At 41.0% G+C, this 20,300-nt stretch overlaps 1 protein-coding gene across 1 annotated transcript; it reads right to left on the reverse strand.

Moving 5' to 3' along the window:
• Positions 1–5,926: 5,926 nt before the first annotated feature.
• BORCS7 (BLOC-1 related complex subunit 7) lies at positions 5,927–19,179 on the reverse strand. Its single transcript, XM_014479916.2, has 5 exons — positions 18,469–19,179; positions 8,915–8,977; positions 8,769–8,812; positions 7,623–7,643; positions 5,927–6,818 (listed from the first exon to the last, which is right to left on the reverse strand). Exons 1-5 carry the CDS (start codon positions 18,604–18,606, stop codon positions 6,767–6,769), a joined length of 318 nt encoding a protein of 105 aa, XP_014335402.1. The 5' UTR covers positions 18,607–19,179; the 3' UTR covers positions 5,927–6,766.
• Between the last annotated feature and the right edge of the window lie 1,121 nt (positions 19,180–20,300).

A 20,300-nucleotide genomic window follows, 5' to 3' on the forward strand; every position in this document is an offset into this window, starting at 1 on the left:
CCGGGGCAGGAACCCACCTGTGCAGTGGGAGGGACCACGTGTCCCCACGTGCTGCTCTGGCCCTACTGGGCCTAATGTCAGCTCGGCTTTCGGGCTTTCCAACCAGGAAAAGGCTATTACTGTTAATTAGTACCTTCCTTTACTGCTCGACTGTAATTTTCATTTTATAACGCTCATATTAACATCCATACATACATTGATTTTTGCCTCTTTAGGGAATGAAATCACCTTTTCTCAATCTAGTTTTTAAAGTGTATTGAGATATAATTTACATTCAGTAACATTCACCTTTTTTTATAAAGTGTACAGTTTTGTGACTTCTAACAAAGTACACATCACTATAATGGAGACTCTCTCACCCCAAAGTTTCCTCGTTCCTCTTTGTATAGTAAATCTCCCCACCTCCAACTTCTAAACAACCATAGATCTGTTGTCCCAACTTTCCCAGAATGTCACAGCGATAGACTCACACATTATGTAGTTGGTCACAATCTATATTGAATGGTATTTAGGAAAGCAACTTGGCTAGGTTCATTTTTAACCTCTAGTATTTTTACTAGAGGTTAAAACAATTCACTTGTTTTCTAGGTATTGTCATCTCATCTTGCAGAAATTTTTTTTAATTTAGTTTTTCCTCCACTAATACATTTTATTTTGTGGTAACAAGAATTCCTATTCATTAGGATAGTAAGGAGATACGGGGTTTCAATTAAAAGGATATCTGAATGGAAAATTTACCAAATTTTACTTACTTTTCAATCTCATCTGATAATAACAATTTTCCCAGATGTCAGTTAGTTTTTAAATATTAAGAGGAAGTTGTTGTATTTTTGTATTTTTAACAAACTAAACCCATGGAAATGATCCTTGTTGGAATATTCTTATAGGCCAGAATATTTCTAACTATTAAATATGTAAAAATGAGTTTTTTAAAAAGTAAAGTTTTATAGACACCTAGTTTTGGGCAATCATTTAATGGTGAAAACACTCCTGAATATGGAACTGCAAGTCCTTGGACTGCAAGGAGATCAACCAGTCAATCCTAAAAGAAATCAACCCTGAATATTCATTGGAAGGACTGATGCTGAAGCTGAAACTCTAATACTTTGGCCACCTGATGCAAAGAACTGACTCACTTGAAAAGACCCTGATACTGGGAAAGATTGAAGGCAGGAGAAGGGGACAACAGAGGATGAGATGGTTGGATGGCATCACCGACTCGATGGACATGAGTTTGAGCACGCTCCGGGAGTTGGTGATGGACAGGGAAGCCTGAAATGCTGCAGTCTATGGGTTCACAGAGTCAGATACGACTGAGAGACTAAACTGAACTGAACTTCTAAATATTAAGTTTTTAAAAACACTCTCTCCATTTAAAATTAGTTCGTTTAGAAAAGTAGTCACTTTCTCACTCATTGTTAAAATGGTAACTTTATCTTGAAAGGACAGATGAGTGGGAGGTTAAGGAAAGAAATTTATCATTTTCTACTTGTCCACTTGTGCTTGTTTTATTATATTATCTTCAATTTGCGGTTATTCACAAGAACCATTTGATAAGCCTTAAATCCGCTTAACCACACACAGATATGCTACAATTAAACAAACCACCATCAACTTACACCGGGCTATTCCCAGTTTTCCCTGAAGTATCTAGTGTGCAGGGCTGGTTTTGGACCAGATGGCTTGTGAACGTCACTCATCCTGATTGGTCAGGGCCTCAGTCACAGAATTTTTTTGTTTTCAGTATCACTCCTTAGAGAAGGAAATGGCAACCCACCCCGGTATTCTTACCTAGAGAATGCCATGGACAGAGGAGCCTGGCAGGCTATAGTCCATGGGGTTGTAAGAGTTGGACACGACTTAGTGACTACACCACCACCACTACCACCATCACTCCTCCTGAATGGTACACGTGCTAGGTAGACTGAGGTAGAGCTCTCAAATCAAGCCATATTTAAAATACTAGCAAAAGCTAATTTTCTCTTTTTTAATATTTATTTATTTATTTGGCTGAGCTGGATCCCAGTTGCAGCACGTGGGTCCTTCTTGTGCTGTGCAGGACCCTTTTAGTTGCTACATGTGAGATCGAGTTTCCTGACCCGGGATCGAACCCAGGCCTCCGACACTGGGAGCACAGAGCCCTAACCACTGGACCACCAGGAAAGTCCCTAATTTTCTCTTTTAAAAATAAAACATAAACGTACACAGATATTTTCATGTTTTCTTTCCTTACCTCCAAGGATGGCCTTGTGTAGAACTCCACACATCTAACCTTTAAAAGGTGTAACTTAAAGTTACTGGTCTGACAATTCCAGCATGGTCCAGAAAGCCAGATTTTGGTTCAATACACAGAGCCACCTTTCAAGTAGAGCTTCCCAAATGGCCAGCATCCCCAAGTAAAAGATTCTCCAAACATTAGAAGCATTTAAACAGAAGCTATTAATAGAAATACCAACCGGTTGTTTACCTATCAGAGATGAAGCAGCAGGGGTAAATGGGTTAAAATTCAGTTCCAAAAATCTTTCCTTTGTATGATGCTAAATACTAGAAATGACAGGAAGCATCCTTGTTTCTGGGGCTTCCCAAGTGGTGCAGTGGTAAAGAATCCGCCTGCCAGTGCAGGAGATACAAGAAACACAGGTTCAATCCCCAGATCGAGAAGATCCCCTGGAGGAGGAAATGGCAACCCACTCCAGTATTCTTGCTGGAAAATTCCATGGACAAAGGAGTCTGGGGGGCTACAGTCAATGGAGCCACAAAGAGCCACTATTGAGCACACACACATACCCTTGTCTCAATTTAAAAGAAAAGTAACAGATAATAGCAAGCTAGACTAGCAGTCAAGACTACCAAGCTCAGAGACTTTGGATAAGTCACTTCATCTCCCTGCCTATGTGTTTTCATCTGTTAAACATGGGGCCAAAATTTAATCATTTGTGAGGCCCCATACAGCTATAATATTCTGGAGTCCTATAATACTTTCCTCTAAAACACACTTTTAGAGAGTTTTTTTAAGTTTTCAATTGGAAATAGAAGTTGAATTTTTTCTAATCCCCTTTTGGTGCTTATTACAGTGATGTATAATTTTTATTGTTTCCTGGTAATCTAATGTATTTTGCAGCTGTTATATCAACTTTGTAATCCTGGAATTATTTTGGCAACTCTTCTAAATATTTCTCTATTTGATTTTTCAGAGATTTTATTAGGATTTTTGCCTCTATATTCATAAATAAGTATCTCCTAAATACTTATATGTTATCTCAATTTATTTTTTTTAATGAAAATTACATTTACTTCAGCAAAGGAACTGGGTATCTTGCTATCATTTTCTGTACTTTGGGAGCATATGGAAATGATTTGTTCTTTGATACTCTGGAAAAGTCTCAGGATAGCCATTACAAATAGATGACATTTTAACTGGTTATTTTTGACAAGTTATGGATTATCTCTCATAACCAGATGGGACATACTCTTTTTTAAATGTCGGTTTTATGATACTATGTCTTTATAATGAGCCAGACATTTGATACTAATAATTAAATTTTCAGCATCAAACTGATTTGTTGTTGTTCAGTCACTAAGTTGTGTCTGACTCTTTGCAACCCCATGGACTGCAATGCACCAGGCTTCCCCGTCCTTCACTTTCTCCCAGAGTTTGCTCAACTCATGTCCATTGAGTCGGTGAGGCTATCCAACCATCTCATCCTCTTTGTTCCTTTTCCTCCTGCCCTCAGTCATTCCCAGCATCAGGGTCTTTTCCAATGAATCAGCTTTTTGCATCAGGTGGCCAAAGTACTGGAGCTTCAGCTCAGGGTTGATTTCCTTTAGGATTGACTGGTTAGATGTCCTTGCAGTCCAAGGGAGTCTCAAGAGTCTTCTCCAGCACCACAATTAGAAAGCATCAATTCTTTGGTGCTCAGCCTTCTTTATGGTCCAATTCTCACAACCACACACGACTACTGGAAAACCCATACCTCGGTCTATACAGAATCAAACTGATAATTCTTTTCAAATCTAACTGATTTATATATCTCCTGTTTAATTACAAATTTACACTTTTATGACTGAGCCAACATTTTACCAGTTTAATCTATAAGAACTAATTAATGGTTTCATATATTTTTCAAACTTTTGTAACACATGCTTGGTTTTCTTATTCTACTTTGATTTCTTTTGCTCTCTTTCCAAATTCTAACCACAAACCCCTTGGGTTGGCGGGGGGGGGGGGGGAAGGGGGGCATTTATTTCTACTTTATCCCTAATATAGAGGGCTTCCCTGTCTTTCACCTTCTCCTGGAGTTTGTTCAAACTCATGTCCATTGAGTCGGTATGACTTTAAAATATGACTTTTTTCCTTTATAGTACTGCTTGGGTGCCATCACATAAATTCACTTGCATAAAATTTGAATTTTCATTATTTTGAAATTATCCTCCAACATATCCTCTATAACCCAGATGTTATTTTAAAGAAATATCTTTTGTCTCCATATGTTTGATCGCCATTTAATTCTACATAACCTATTTCTATAAGAAACAAACTATTAAATTATGTATACATTTCTGCCTATTCTCGTATTGTCTACTTTTCTTTCATGTATTTTGGCATTATGTTCTTTGTTGGAGAAGACTCTTGAGAGTGCCTTGGACTGCAAGGAGATCAAACCAGTCAATCCTAAAGGAAATCAATCCTGAATATTCACCAGAAGGATCGATGCTGAAGCTCCAATACTTTGGCCACCTGACGCAAAGAACTGATTCATTAGAAAAGACTCATGCTGAGAAAGATTGAAGGCAGGAGGAGAAGGGGATGACTGAGTAGGAGATGGTTGGATGGCATCACTGACTCAATGGACATGAGTTTGAGCAAGCTCTGGGAGATGGTGAAGGACAGGGAAGCCGGGCATACTGCAGTCCATGGGGTCACAAAGAGTCCAACATGACTGACTGAACAACAACAAACTAGGGTTTCATTATTTAATGTAAATTTCATCTTTCATTTTAATTGTGAAAATTAAGTTGTAAAATTTATTTTATCAGATACAACATAAACAATAGTGTGTATGTGTTGAGTCGCTAAGTTGTGTCCCGCTCTTTGAGACCCCATGGACTATAACCTGCCTGCCTCCTCTGTCCATGGGATTTTCCAGGCAAGAATACGGGAATAAGCATTTCCTCAACCAGGCGATCTTCCCCCTCCAGGGATCCAACCTGCGTCTCCTGCATTGGCAGGCAGATTCTTTACCACTTGAGCCACCTGGGAAGCCTAAGCAATTACTGATTCTTTAATATTTGTTCCAGCATACGTTAATTTTTTTCATCTTAAATATTTCTTTGCTTTGTGTATATTTGGATGGTTAAACTTTGTTTTCTAAACTGGTGACTTTAAAAAAAATTAGTCCTTGGATTTTCTAAGAAGATAATTCTACTATATGATAACAATTTTGTCTCTTCATTGCTAATAGTTACATTTAATTTTAATTTCTGCACCAGGTGTGGCTTCCAGCAAAATGCTAAATAGAAACTGATGGTAACATCCTCAGATAATATTTCAGATGTTTTACTCATAATATGACAATTGATGTAAGTTTGCAACCATTCTTTTTAAGGTAAATTGAGCCTCTTTACATTTAATAATTGTAATAAATGTTTATAGAATGAATACATAAGTGAATCCCTTCATACCTATTTTTTACTTTAAGTTAATGTGCATATATATAAAATGAGGAATATATGTATAATCTAACATGATTACTCAACTTGATGATAGAGAATATGAATTAAACTGGACTCACATTTGCTTTTCTTCTTTCAGTAAAAACACGATTTTCTTAAGTCAGCTTTCTCCCAATACTTTAGTGAATTAAGAATGGAGCTAAACCAGGTTAGAGTCCCATTTTAAATTCAAACAAAGCATAGACATTCAGACTTGAGAACAAAGGCAATGACATTTAATAAGATAAATTCAGTGAACACGGGTATATGTCTACAAACATAAGGTTTTCTACATGGCACAAGCTTATACTTCAATCTTGGTAATTTAGCTGCATTCTCACTTGGCAATAATGTCATACAAGTGAATTTGCTGACGACTAGCAAAATTACAAAATGAACCCAAGGCCACTTAATCAAGAGTCACAACAACAAAGAAACCCTAGGAATGAAGGTCAAGGCAGGAGGTTACAGCTGGCCAGATATGATACCATTTGCCTAATTTTCATGAAGGAATTTGCTCCAACAAATAAAATAAGTATCTCTTCTTAGTTACTAGAAAAGAAAACAACTGGTATTACCTAATCATCATTCTGTGACCATGAAATTAAAATATTTCCTGAAAGTCTGATTAAAAGAAAAAGAAAAAAAAGTCTTTAAAAAATATTAATCATTCTTATAAATTCACAGTAGAATCTCTAAGTCTGAATTTAAAACACTGCTCAGTATTTGCTTAAGAAACACATTTAGACAACATGGCTTTTGACATATTAAAATTCTGTGGGAAAAACTAAGACATCTTTTAATTTTGTTTTAATATCAAACTAACAGAACAACTTAAAAATTCATTAAGAACATGGGTTGGTTTGATTTAAGAAGTGCTTCTAAAATTTAGTCATCTAATTTCCTTTCAGGAAAAACTGTTCATCATCACAGATCTTTTCTAACTTAACTTTTGGAGAAGAAAATGGAAAATCAAACCCATAGCACATGGTATGTAAGATACTTCCTCCTCAGGGTCAGGCAAAGAAGTGCTTTTGCCCTCTTCTAACTCGTTCTATTTCAATAGATGATTCAACTGGTCCTGTAGATTTGAAGACTGCTCAACGCTGTAAATTAGGATAGAGAAAAAAGTTTATCTACAATGGGCATCTTGTCATCATAGCAACCCCTCTATACAATCATATTTTCTTTTGGCTTTAAATGTGGGGGCTATTAATGGGGTCAGATTCATGACTGGGTGCAGAGATAGGGGTATATTTCTCTACATTCTTTGTTTGTAACAGTTTACTATCCCTGAAAGTACAATATCATATGTTCTCCCTAGAAAAATGGAGAATTAGATACTGAAAAAAAAAAAATCAACCGATGTGGGAAAAAAAAAGACATTTCATTGTGCAAATGATTTGCACAGAGTATTTGCACAAAATATATATGCATAGTTCTGCTGAAGCTAAATCAAAAATTTATATTGGTCCACTGGCGGGGGGGACCAGACATGTTTAAAATATGAAGAAAAGATCTGTAAAGCCAATTATTATATAAACAATATTGCAAGGGACTGATTTAGTCCACTTAAAAAAAATACACATATACAAACATACAAGTCTGTTCAATGACTACAGCACATTTACTCTACTTAACAAATATTACCAATGTAAAAAGTTGTCTACTCCTGAAGGTTGGTTCTCTACACCCTATAACTTTTAGAAAACCTGTGCTAGAAGTGAATTGACTTACTGCATGCCTCTGAAATATTCTTTATATTTTCAGTGAGCTATCCTAGAACACAAATCAATTTAAGGGTCTATGTCAACCAGAGTTTTATACTAATCCTAGGCCCAGCAGTGTAATTCCCCCCAGCTTGCTACAGTTAGTTGGCCCCCTACTCCTCTACCATTGGGGTTACTTACTTCTTCTGAATAGCTTCTTGCCTAAATCAGAGAAGGAAAGAGAAAAATAAACATAAGAAAATGTAGCAACCTAGAAGAAGTTATCTATGATCAGATATATACATAGGAAGGACAAATTTCCAGCTTGTCACATTTTCTATTTCTGTCCATCCTATCCTAAGATTGTGCTATTGAATCCCGCTTCACTATCTGAACACAGAGTTGCTGAAAAGATGGATTTTACACCTAAAGATGTAATAATACTCTATCAGAGTGAGCGACGTGGTCCGACCGACTATAAGGATGGCTCAAATTCAGTTTGGGTACGTGGAGCTGAGGGGTCACATACCTGATAGATACATACCCCCAAAATGAATGTTTTAGCTATTTAACTATCAAGAGTTAAATTCCCAGTCAGATTTTTCCAATAGGTACCTAAGTGTAATATCAACTGCATAAAATAAAAAGCAAAATGAAGTAAGATGAAAAGTTAATTAAATTGTAATTTTGTCCAAAACTATAATGGAGAAGGGAGTCTCTATATTTCAGAGTCTGCTGGATGATTTATAGTAGTTAGGGCTCATGCCAATCTATTCCAGTATTCTTGCCTGGAGAATCCCATGGACGGAGGAGCCTGGAGGGCTATAGTCCATAGCATTGCAAAGAGTCAGATACATTAAGGTGACACAATTGAAGCGACTTAGCACGCACGTGGGAATGTAAGACAAAGGTCACTGATGTACTCCATTCCCCAGGGAAGGTGCAGCCACTCTGGGAAAACCCTCAGGCACAGACAGTTGGCAAATACCACTTAAGTGTCCACCAAGTGCCAAGGGCTATGCATGTGTGCGGTCCTGGATGGGCCCTGGCCTTATGGGGTTTGCAGTCCCTCCCTCTAAGAAGCTCCCAAAATATGAGCGAGGTTCACAAAGGTGATTGCCACTCTGACCGCACCCTGTACACCAACTTCTTCTGCAGTCTCAGGCATCTATTCCAGAGGGAACAATCCTTGACTAACCCCCTCCCCACCCACTCCCACCACCCTCCTGACACTTTGCTCCTGGTTCCCGCCTTCAGGAAAATAAGCAAAAGCACAAAGGCCACAAGCAGCAGCCTGCAGAGAGCGACTGTAGCGAGTGCAGCAGGCACTGGAGAGCGCATACTCACTGGTACTGAAGATGAGTTGTTATTATTGCCATTTTTCTTAAACTCTGCATTAAAAAAGAGAGAGAGAGAAATAGAGCACTCCACTTCCCAGAAGCCACATAAACTGTGCATATAAAACTCAAATCGTAACAGAAATTGTTTCTTACATCTTCTGAGTGTAAAATGGCATCTTCCTGGAGTACCATGTTTCGAGCTGCCTGACCTAGCAGCTGGAAGACAAAAATAAAATGGTAATAATCAAAATTTCCAAACTTCCTGTAATCGTCTCTCTGCAGCTGTTCTCCCAGGGCCCTCTCTCCTCCCCCTACTCTGCCACTCCATACAAATACAAACCCTCCGAATGTAAAGGAGGATAATTTCCCATTTGTTCATGTTGAAAATCCATTTCATTGTCACTATGGCAGTGCTGGCATGGGCTCGACATCTGTTCCAAAGGCCACTGCCTGAGAAATCAAGTCCTCCAGAATGCTGAGCTTACTCATCAAGCGCCAAGAGGAAAAGTCTGCGAAAACAAACTTTGGCTCCACAAGCCCAATGAGAACCTAACTTCTGACTCTCTAAGGCAAATTTGAGATTTGGAGCTGTTTGGGGGGAGGGAGAGGGCAAGAGTTAGGATAGGGCTTTAAAGGACAAAGGGATGTAGCTGTTCAGAAATGGAACGAGAAACACAGATGTAGGGGGTGGGTAGGGGAGGAGGGCGCTGGGGAAAGACGTGGGAGGACGTTTGGGATTCACCAGTGGGAAAGTACCATGTGAAGAATGGTCAGATGGAGCTGGGGAAGAGAGAAGAATGGAGGAAGGTGGCAGCGGAATTTAATGAATTCACTGATAGCTGGGCCCTGTGGCGGAGAGAGAGAAAGAGAGAGAGAGAGGCTGAGTGAGCTCTGTTTCAGCTGGGTGGCCTGTGGTCAGCAGATCTGACTCTGCACTGAGCAGCAAGAAGAGATCAACAGAGGGGTTCTGCTTCCTGAGGCACCCTGTTCACGGCAGACAGGAAGTCCAGCCATGAAAGGGAGCTCCTGTTACGTGTGTCTACCAATCTTCCCTGTTCCCCTGGGTCAGATGACTTCCAATTAACAAGAAATCGGCACTGATCCAGCCTCCTGACTTCTCTCCCTATAGCAACTTTTATTTTTCTTTTTAACTTCAAAAGTTAGTAAAATCTTACGTGCTTCTAGAGGCAAAACAATAAAATAAGACCTTCTATCCAGCCTCTTCCTCTCCTGGTATCACTCCTCTATGCATACATATTTTTAAAGTTAGTTTTTGGTTTATCTTTCCATTGTTCCTTTATAAAACAATGGACATGTGTATATATTTTGCCCATCTTACATAAAATGTACCCTACCATATGCACTCTTCCACATCATGCCATGTCCACTCGATAATATATACTGAGATAGACCTACAACAATAAATATTGAATCTCCACCTGTTCTTTTAGGGCTGCCGAGCACTCCACTGTAGAGATGTCTCATAAGATTATTTAACCAGTCTTCTACTGAAGACTTTGGGGCTGTTTCCAGTCTTTTGCTATCATATTAATAAGTAGTGCTAAAAAAATACCTTACATATCTTTTTGTATCTTTTTGCCAGCATCTCTGGATAGACTCAGAATCTTGATTCTGATTGCTGGATCAGAGGCTTTTAATTTTGCTGCTGCTGCTGCTAAGTCACTTCAGTCGTGTCTGACTCTGTGCGACCCCATAGACGGCAGCCCACCAGGCTCCCCTGTCCCTGGGATTCTCCAGGCAAGAACTACATATTGCCAAATCACCCTCCCTATTAAGATTATACCATTTTGCATTCCCACCAAGTAGGAGAGTTCCTGTTTCCTCCCTGTGGCCACTTTTAAATGGCAAACTCCAAACTCCTACAGACGAGAGATGGTGACCAACAAATTGAAGATTCTGAGGGATGGTGACCAACAAATTGAACATTCTAATAGTATCTTCCTCATTCATTCAACAAATATTTATTAAGTGCTTATAAGCCAGTAAGAGACACAGCCTCCATCCTTTCAGGGCTCACAGGCTGGAATTAGAGAGGACAAAGGTCCTATGTACCTGGTGGTAGGTGCTGAGGGGGACGCACTAGATGCCGGGGGAGCTTGGGGGCAGTGGTGACTAACCCATTACAGGGTAGGCACTCAGGGAAGGCTTCCAAAAAGAAGTGACTTTTTTTTTTTAATTCCTGATTTCATTATTTATTTATTATTCTTGGCTGTGCTGGATCTTCGTTGCTACATGTGGCTTTCTCTAGTTGCAGCGAGCAGGGGCTGCTCTCTAGTTGCGGTGCGTGGGCTTCTCATTGTGGTGGCTTCTCCTGTTGCAGAGCATAGGCTCTAGGCATGCAGTCTTCAGTAGCTGCATCTCCCAGGCTCTAGAGCTCAGGCTCAATAGTTGTAGCCACAGGCTTTGTTGCTCCATGGCATATGGGATCTTCCTGGACAAGGGATCGAACCCATGTCTCCTGCATTGGCAGGTGGATTCTTTATCACTGAGCCACCAGGGAAGTCCAAAGAAGTGACTTCTAAGCTAAGACCTAAAGGCTGGTGCTTAGAATTCAGAAGTATAATACTACAAAAAAGTGACATGATTAGATTGACTGTTTTAGCATGTGGTGAACAAGATGGATTAGATGGGGGGGGGGCGATGGGGGGGAGCAGGCCTGAAGGTAGAGAGATTGGTTAGGAGAACATAGCAGTATTCTAGAAAAGTAATAAGAGTAACTCGAACCACAGAAGTAACAATTTAAAACGGCAGGGTGAGGGGCTTGAGAGTTATTCAGAAGATAGACCTGATGGGACTTAAAATGGCCTGGAATGCCGGGGCTGTGGGCATGCAGGACCAGGGCCTTTTCTATGATGACAGACATAATCATTGACATTGCTGCATTTTTTGCTTACAGAAACCAGCCACACACATAACATATTACCTAAGATCTCCAGTTTCGGTTTCTTTAAAGTGGAACAACATCTGAAACTCACCTGTAAAACGATCTGAGTATAGAATCTTTGTACATTTCTATGAATTTTCCCCCAGGCTTGCTCATACTTATCGCAACACCAGTTTGTCTTATAGTCACACAAAACAGCTTTGTTGAGACTGATGAAGAGGGAAGCAATGATCTGTGGGCTAAGAAGGACTGAACATCAGTAATACTCCCATAACCTCAGGGCCTAGTAAAGAAAATGGCAAACATATGCATAAGTAACTATGTTGGTGGTTTAGTCACTAAGTTGTATCTGACTCTTGCAAGTCCAGGTACGGTAGCCCGCCAGGCTCCTCTGTCCATGGGATTTCCCAGGCAAGAATACTGGAGTGGGTTGCCATTTCTTTCTCCAGGGGATATTCCCAACCCAGGAATTGAACACAGGTCTCCTTTATTGTAGGTGGATTCTTGACCAACTGAGCTACGAGGGAAGTCCTAAGTAACTATAGAAAAATGCAATATGGTACATGATAAGTGTCATGTAGGAGATCTAGTAAAAAGACTCGGTTGGTATGCGTGCATGCACGCGTGTGTGCTAAGTCGCTTCAGTCGTGTCCAACTCTTTGAGACCCTGTGGACTATAGCCTGCCAGGCTCCTCTGTCCGTGGGATTCTCCAGTCAAGACTCCTGGAGTGGGGTGCCATGCCCTCCTCCAGGGGATCTTCTCAGCCCGGGGATCGAGCCCTCCTTATGTCTTTCATTACGTCTCCTGCATTGGCAGGCAGGTTCTTTACAACTGGTACCACCTGGGAAGCCCAGTCAGTCTGCTGCTGCTGCTGCTGCTAAGTTGCGTCAGTCGTGTCCAACTCTGTGCGACCCCATAGACGGCACCCAACAGGCTCCTATGTCCCTGGGATTCTCCAGGCAAGAGTACTGGAGTGGGTTGCCATTTCAGCAAATAGAGACACAGACGAAGATACCAAGGGAGGAAGGTGGGAGACTGGGATTGGCATATATACACTACTATGTATAAAACTTCCACCGTATAATCATAAGGGATTTGATTAGGTCATACCTGAATGGTCTAGTGGTTTCCCTACTTTCTTCAATTTAAGTCTGAATTTGGCAATAAGGAGTTCACGGTCTGAGCCACAGTCAGCTCCTGGTCTTGTGTTTGCTGACTGTATAGAGCTTCTCCATCTTTGGCTGCGAAGAATATAATCAATCTGATTTCGGTGTTGACCATCTGGTTATGTCCATGTGTAGAGTCTTCTCTTGTGTTGTTGGAAGAGGGTGTTTGTTATGACCAGTGCATTTTCTTGGCAAAACTCTATTAGTCTTTGCCCTGCTTCATTTCGTATTTCAAGGCCAAATTTGCGTGTTACTCCAGGTTTTCTTGACTTTCTACTTTTGCATTCCAGTCACCTATAATGAAAAGGACATCTTTTTTGGGTGTTAGTTCTAAAAGGTCTTGTAGGTCTTCACAGAACCGTTCAACTTCAGCTTCTTCAGCGTTACTGGTTGGGGCATAGACTTGGATTACTGTGATATTGAATGGTTTGCCTTGGAAACGAACAGAGATCATTCTGTTGTTTTTGAGATTGCATCCAAGTACTGCATTTCAGACTCTTTTGTTGACCATGATGGCCGCTCCATTTCTTCTGAGGGATTCCTGCCCGCAGTAGTAGATATAATGGTCATCTGAGTTAAATTCATCCATTCCAGTCCATGTCAGTTCGCTGATTCCTAGAATGTCGACATTCACTCTTGCCATCTCGTTTGACCACTTCCAATTTGCCTTGATTCATGGACCTGACATTCCAGGTTCCTATGCAATATTGCTCTTTACAGCATCGGACCTTGCTTCTATCACCAGTCACATCCACAGCTGGATATTCTTTTTGCTTTGGCTCCATCCCTTCATTCTTTCTAGAGTTATTTCTCCACTGATCTCCAGTAGCATATTGGGCACCTACTGACCTGAGGAGTTTCTTTCAGTATCCTACCATTTTGTCTTTTCATACTATTCATGGGGTTCTCAAGGCAAGAATAGTGAAGTGGTTTGCCATTCCCTTCTCCAGCGGACCACATTCTGTCAGATCTCTCCACCATGACCTGCCCATCATGGGTTGCCCCACGGGCATGGCTTAGTTTCATTGAGTTAGACAAGGCTGTGGTCCTAGTGTGATTAGATTGACTAGTTTTCTGTGGGTAAGGTTTCAGTGTGTTTGCCCTCTGATGCCCTCTTGCAACACATACTGTCTTACTACGGAATGAGGTTCGTGACATTGTACAGGAGACAGGAATCAAGACCATCCCCATGGAAAAGAAATGCAAAAAAGCAAAATGGCTGTCTGGGGAGGCCTTACAAATAGCTGTGAAAAGAAGAGAAGCGAAAGGCAAAGGAGAAAAGGAAAGATATAAACATCTGAATGCAGAGTTCCAAAGAATAGCAAGAAGAAACAAGAAAGCCTTCTTCAGCGATCAATGCAAAGAAATAGAGGAAAACAACAGAATGGGAAAGACTAGGGATCTCTTCAAGAAAATCACAGATACCAAAGGAACATTTCATGCAAAAATGGGCTCGATAAAGGACAGAAATGGTATGGACCTAATAGAAGCAGAAGATATTAAGAAGAGATGGCAAGAATACACAGAAGAACTGTACAAAAAAGATCTTCACGACCCAGATAATCACGATGGTGTGATCACTCACCTAGAGCCTGGCATCCTGGAATGTGAAGTCAAGTGGGCTTTGGAAAGCATCACTATGAACAAAGCTAGTGGAGGTGATGGAATTCCAGTTGAGCTATTCCAAATCCTGAAAGATGATGCTGTGAAAGTGCTGCACTCAATATGCCAGCACATTTGGAAAACTCAGCAGTGGCCACAGGACTGGAAAAGGTCAGTTTTCATTCCAATCCCAAAGAAAGGCAATGCCAAAGAATGCTCAAACTACCGCACAATTGCACTCATCTCACACACTCGTAAAGTAATGCTCAAAATTCTCCATGCCAGGCTTCAGCAATATGTGAACTGTGAACTTCCAGATGTTCAAGCTGGTTTTAGAAAAGGCAGAGGAACCAGAGATCAAATTGCCAACATCCGCTGGATCATGGAAAAAGCAAGAGAGTTCCAGAAAAGCATCTATTTCTGCTTTATTGACTATGCCAAAGCCTTTGACTGTGTGGATCATAAGAAACTGTGGAAAATTCTGAAAGAGATGGGAATACCAGACCACCTGATCTGCCTCTTGAGAAATCTGTATGCAGGTCAGGAAGCAACAGTTAGAACTGGACATGGAACAACAGACTGGTTCCAAATAGGAAAAGGAGTACGTCAAGCCTGTATATTGTCACCCTGCTTATTTAACTTCTATGCAGAGTACATCATGAGAAACGCTGGGCTGGAAGAAACACAAGCTGGAATCAAGATTGCCAGGAGAAATATCAATAACCTCAGATGTGCAGATGACACCACCCTTATGGCAGAAAGTGAAGAGGAACTAAAAAGCCTCTTGATGAAGGTGAAAGTGGAGAGTGAAAAACTTGGCCTAAAGCTCAACATTCAGAAAACGAAGATCATGGCATCCGGTCCCATCACTTCATGGGAAATAGATGGGGAAACAGTGGAAACAGTGTCAGACTTTATTTTTCTGGGCTCCAAAATCATTGCAGATGGTGACTATAGCCATGAAATTAAAAGATGCTTACCCCTTGGAAGGAAAGTTATGACCAACCTAGATAGCATATTCAAAAGCAGAGACATTACTTTGCCAACAAAGGTCCGTCTAGTCAAGGCTGTGGTTTTTCCTGTGGTCATGTATGGATGTGAGAGTTGGACTGTGAAGAAGGCTGAGCGCCGAAGAATTGATGCTTTTGAACTGTGGTGTTGGAGAAGACTCTTGAGAGTCCCTTGGACTGCAAGGAGATCCAACCAGTCCATTCTGAAGGAGATCAGCCCTGGGATTTCTTTGGAAGGAATGATGCTAAAGCTGAAACTCCAGTACTTTGGCCACCTCATGCAAAGAGTTGACTCATTGGAAAAGACTCTGATGCTGGGAGGGTTTGGGGGCAAGAGGAGAAGGGGACGACAGAGGATGAGATGGCTGGATGGCATCACTGACTCAATGGACGTGAGTCTGAGTGAACTCCGGGAGTTGGTGATGGACAGGGAGGCCTGGCGTGCTGGGACTCATGGGGTCGCAAAGAGTCGGACAGGACTGAGCGACTGAACTGAACTGAACTGATGTATATTCCAATTTAAAAATAAATAAAATATTAACCAATATTTAAAATAAAGACAAAGTTCCGGCTTGAGAAGTGTATCAACTCTGTCCCAGAAAACTGGACTGGTTTCAGCTTAACTCAATCCATACCACTTACTGAGCACCCTATCTAAATCTACTACAGAAGAAACTCTTGCGAAAAATACATGAGGGGCTGGAACTGGAAGCAGCAAGCCACTTCAGGGCAGTCAACAGTGGTACTGTGGCTTTTTGACCACTTAATCCAGCTAGGGGCCACGAGAAGTGGCATCCAAGAGTGTGGGTTTAGAACCAGTCTGCCTAGGTTTGAATCCTAGTACTACCTCTTCCCAGCTACTGCATGAACTTGGACAAGTGAAACTCCTCTCTGTAAGAAAAGCACTTCCTTTATCAGTGATTATGAAGATTTATGAATTAAGCTACATAAAATACACACATTAAAAAAAAATAACAGAAAAAGAATCTAAAAAATCATGAAAAGGAGAAGTAGATGTGTCTACCACTAAAACTGACTGTGGTAGTTTTAGTAAAAACTTGGTAATTTACCAAGGTAAAACATGAAGCACAGTAAGTTTCATAAATTCTTATTTGGTGAAAGGCGACACAACAATTCTTTAAAACAGGTAGATTTTCCTCTGATGCCTGAGGGTGTGCTCAGTTGTGTCTGGCTCTTTGCGATCCTGTGGACTATAGCCTGTCAGGCTCCTCGGTCCATGGGCTCTTCCAGGTAAGAATATTGGAGTGGGCTGCCTTTTTCTTCTCCAGGGGATCTTCCTAACCCAAAGGATCGAACTCACAGTTCCTGCACTAGCAGGCGGATTCTTTACCACCGAATCACCTGGGAAGCCCTCTGGATCCTAAAATGAGTATACCATGTGGAACTTCATACAAAGCCTATCTGGGATCACCAGATCAATTACTTCAACAATAGTGTTATGGTAAACACATTTTTTATACAGTTGTTTCTTATAGTCACTATCAATAGAAACTAAGGACATAAGGTAAAAGCTAATTTTGTAAAGATAATTGTACCAGACCCTAAACTAATACTTTGAACATTCATATATGAAGGTGAAGACTTGCAGACATATCATGCTTGCTAAAGGAACTATATAACTTAATGGAATAATGATGAAATATGAGGAAAAGAAGAGTGGGGGAGAAAGAGTTGCTATTACTATAAAATCAAATATACTTGTTGAAAATGAATAGCTAAGATACACTGCTATTGGATGAATTATGAGCAAGACAGTGGTCTACAGGAGAAATTATAGAAACCTAAAGACTCTGTCCCCAAATTATTCTGCAAGCATATTTAAGATATCTTCCATTTTAAAGAATCCAAACCTGGACTTCTTACATGATACACCATGTGCGTGGCTGGTCTCTGTAACAAAACGATGGACATGTTTTCCTTTCTCCTGGGTAAAAACCTAGAAGTTGACAAGCTGGGTCATTAGACCTATTTTGTTGGTCCAATCACCTGCCATATGGGCATTTGGATTGCTTCCAATTCGGTGCTATTTTGGATAAATGTCTATGAACACATACAAGTCTTTGTGTGGACATACAGTTTCATTTCACTTGGTTGAATTCTCAAGGTACAATGGATAGGTCTCTTTTAGGAGAAAGCATACACATATAAAGCTTGCTGGTGTGAAAAGCCATCAAACAATCCCATTCATGGAACTAGCCAGAGGATGATGAGAGGAAAATCATGGCAAAGGAGAAAGCTAACAGAAAACCAAAAACGTGACCAGAAAGACAAGTCAGAAAAGAATGAATCTGTGGACACACGATATAGAAGAGTCTTGAAGGGGGCTTCCCTGGTGGTCCAGTGGTTAAGAATCCGCCTTGCAATGCAGGGGAGGCCAGTTGGATCCCTGGTCGGAGAGGATCCCACATGCTGCAGGGCAACTAGGCCCCCATGCCACAACTGCTGAGCCCACGCGCCCTAGAGCCTGCGCTCCGCAACAGGAGAGGCCACCGCAAAGAGAAGCCCGCGAACAGCAAAAGGAGAGAGGCCCCTCACTCGTCCCAACCAGAGAAAGCCCCCAGTGCAGCAAGGAAGACAGCGCAGAAATAAAGTCTGAAAGGAATCTGGGATGTTGAGGGCAAAACCACGCGGAATTTGGGGGCCAAAAGGGACAGATCTTCACTAAAGACAACTCTGAGGAAAAAAATGAGGAACTCGATAGAATCACTATCTCATCCGTCTCCTAGCGCAATGTATGCTTTAAAGCACCGATTCTTATCCTTTGGTTTCTTCCCCACCCCATTCCCCTCTGCTCCCTCCTCGGCTCGTAGAACCATTAGTCCTGTCCAGAGACACACCCGAGTGCAAAGCACGCCCTCCGCGAACGAGCTCTCCTCTCGTCTCCGCTAGTTCACGGACTACAATTCCCAGGATGCAATGCGGCCACCCACCTCCTTCCACACAGACAAGGAAGAAAAGAGATTCCCAGGGTGCTAGGCCCGGAGAGGTCACTCCTAGCTTACCTCGGAGCTCCGGGAGCCCTTCAGAACCTGCTTGGTTAGAGCGATCACGTCAGTACCACAGGTGTTCACCTTCTCCGTCAGAAGCCCCTTCACGGACTGACCGAATCGGGCTTGCGAATCTGGGGTCCCGGTCGCCATCACTTCGGCCAGTGAACACCTCCCCACGGGCGATGGCGAGTCGCCCGGGCCAAAAGATGTGCAAAGCGGAAGGAAAGGAGGTGTCTTTTTTTCCTACCGTGGGAAAAGGAAGGGACGCATGCGCCTAGCGGAGGTTGTGCTTTGCCCACTTAAATTTAAAATACTCAGTTGATATCCTGAAGAAGACGCGGCTCAGTGAAACATCAACGAAGAGGATGGAGGACAATTTCAGTAAACCTATGGTTTAAAATCAAAAGGTGTGATGGATTACAGTCCCAATTCTGCCGGTTAGTTGCGTGACTGCAGATTCTTCAGCGTTTGCGTCTTGTGTTCCTCGTCTGTAAAATAGAAATAATAAAATTAAATCTCCCAAGCGTTCTGAGAATTAAGATCATTCAATTCAATTTTAACAAACATTTCGTGAACGAAACACCAAACACTGTTGGACTGAGGATAGAAAAATGAGATGCAGTGAACTCCCAGGCTGAGGAGACAAGTAAACAAACAGAAGATCCAGGAGGAAAAAGCCAACAGAAAAAAGTGGCAAAGTTCACAAAACAGACAATTATAAGGGTAAATGAGATAGCCAATAGGTATGGAAAATGCTTAACCTTTCTAGTAATTTTCAATGATAAATGATCCCTTTGTTCTATTAAAGCAAACTGATGATCACCTTGAAAAGAATTAATATCTGAAATGTTTCATGTAGCTGTTTATTTTCAGGCCAATGCACCAGAGAGAGGTAACGGTACATTGGCAAATTTTGTTTAAAATCACCTATATTAAATATCAACATTACTTTATCTTCCAAGTGTCTATATTCAGATGTCTCTGATTCTTTCATTTAATTCTTGTTCTTAACATTATTAAGGTATAATTTATGTTCAAATAACTACATTCTTTTGAAGTGTACAATTTGGGGATTTCTCTGGTGATTCAGTGGTTAAGACTCTGAACTTCCAATGCAGGTGGTGCAGGTTGATCCCTGGTCAGTGAACAAAGGTCCCACAGGCCACACAGCATGCCCCCCAAAATATTTTTGTAATGTACAATTTGATGAGTGTGATGGATGTGTACACCTGTGAATTACTACAACTATTATGATACAGAACATTTTCATCACTCCCACAAGTATCCAAGTGCCCCTTTGTAGTCCATCTATCCCTCACTCTAGCCAGCAACAAATCTGCTTTCTAGCACTATAGGTTAGTTTGGATTTCTAGAATTTTATATAAATGGAATCATACAGGAAATACTTTTTTGGCTTCTTTCTCTGAGCATAACAATTTTGAGAGTTATTCACTTAGTTGTGTGTGTCACTAGTCTGTTCCTTTTTTTCCTGCTGAGATATAGACCATTGTATCAATAGATCTATTTTGTTGATCCACTCACCTGTTGATGGACATTTTGGCTGTTTCCTTTTGGCGGTTATGATGAATACAGTTGCTATAAACATTCACATACAAGTCTTTATGTGAGTTTATTTTCATTAATCTTGGGTAATATCTGGGAATGAAATGGCTGGGTCATATGGTAAGTCTATAACTTTTCAAAAGACTGCCAAACCATTTTCCAAAGTTATTTACCACTGAATTCCCAGCAGCAGTGCAGGAGATGCCAGTTGCTTCACACCCATAACCTTAGGAAAAGATCAGTTGTTCTAGAGCCATGGTAACAAGTAGCCACCTGTGGTA

The sequence above is a fragment of the Bos mutus genome, chromosome 26 (genome assembly GCF_027580195.1).
Source record: "Bos mutus isolate GX-2022 chromosome 26, NWIPB_WYAK_1.1, whole genome shotgun sequence".
Taxonomy (NCBI): Eukaryota; Metazoa; Chordata; class Mammalia; order Artiodactyla; family Bovidae; genus Bos; species Bos mutus.

What these genes read in the sequence shown, in the direction of transcription:
- BORCS7 (XM_014479916.2), bottom strand. Translation starts at nt 18,606, where the DNA reads ATGGCGACCGGGACCCCAGATTCGCAAGCCCGATTCGGTCAGTCCGTG. An exon ending in AGGGCTCCCGGAGCTCCGAG is followed by an intron (nt 8,978 to 18,468) that starts GTAAGCTAGGAG and finishes TTTGTCTTCCAG; the next exon opens with CTGCTAGGTCAGGCAGCTCG. An exon ending in CAAGAAGCTATTCAGAAGAA is followed by an intron (nt 6,819 to 7,622) that starts GTAAGTAACCCC and finishes CCTAATTTACAG; the next exon opens with CGTTGAGCAGTCTTCAAATC.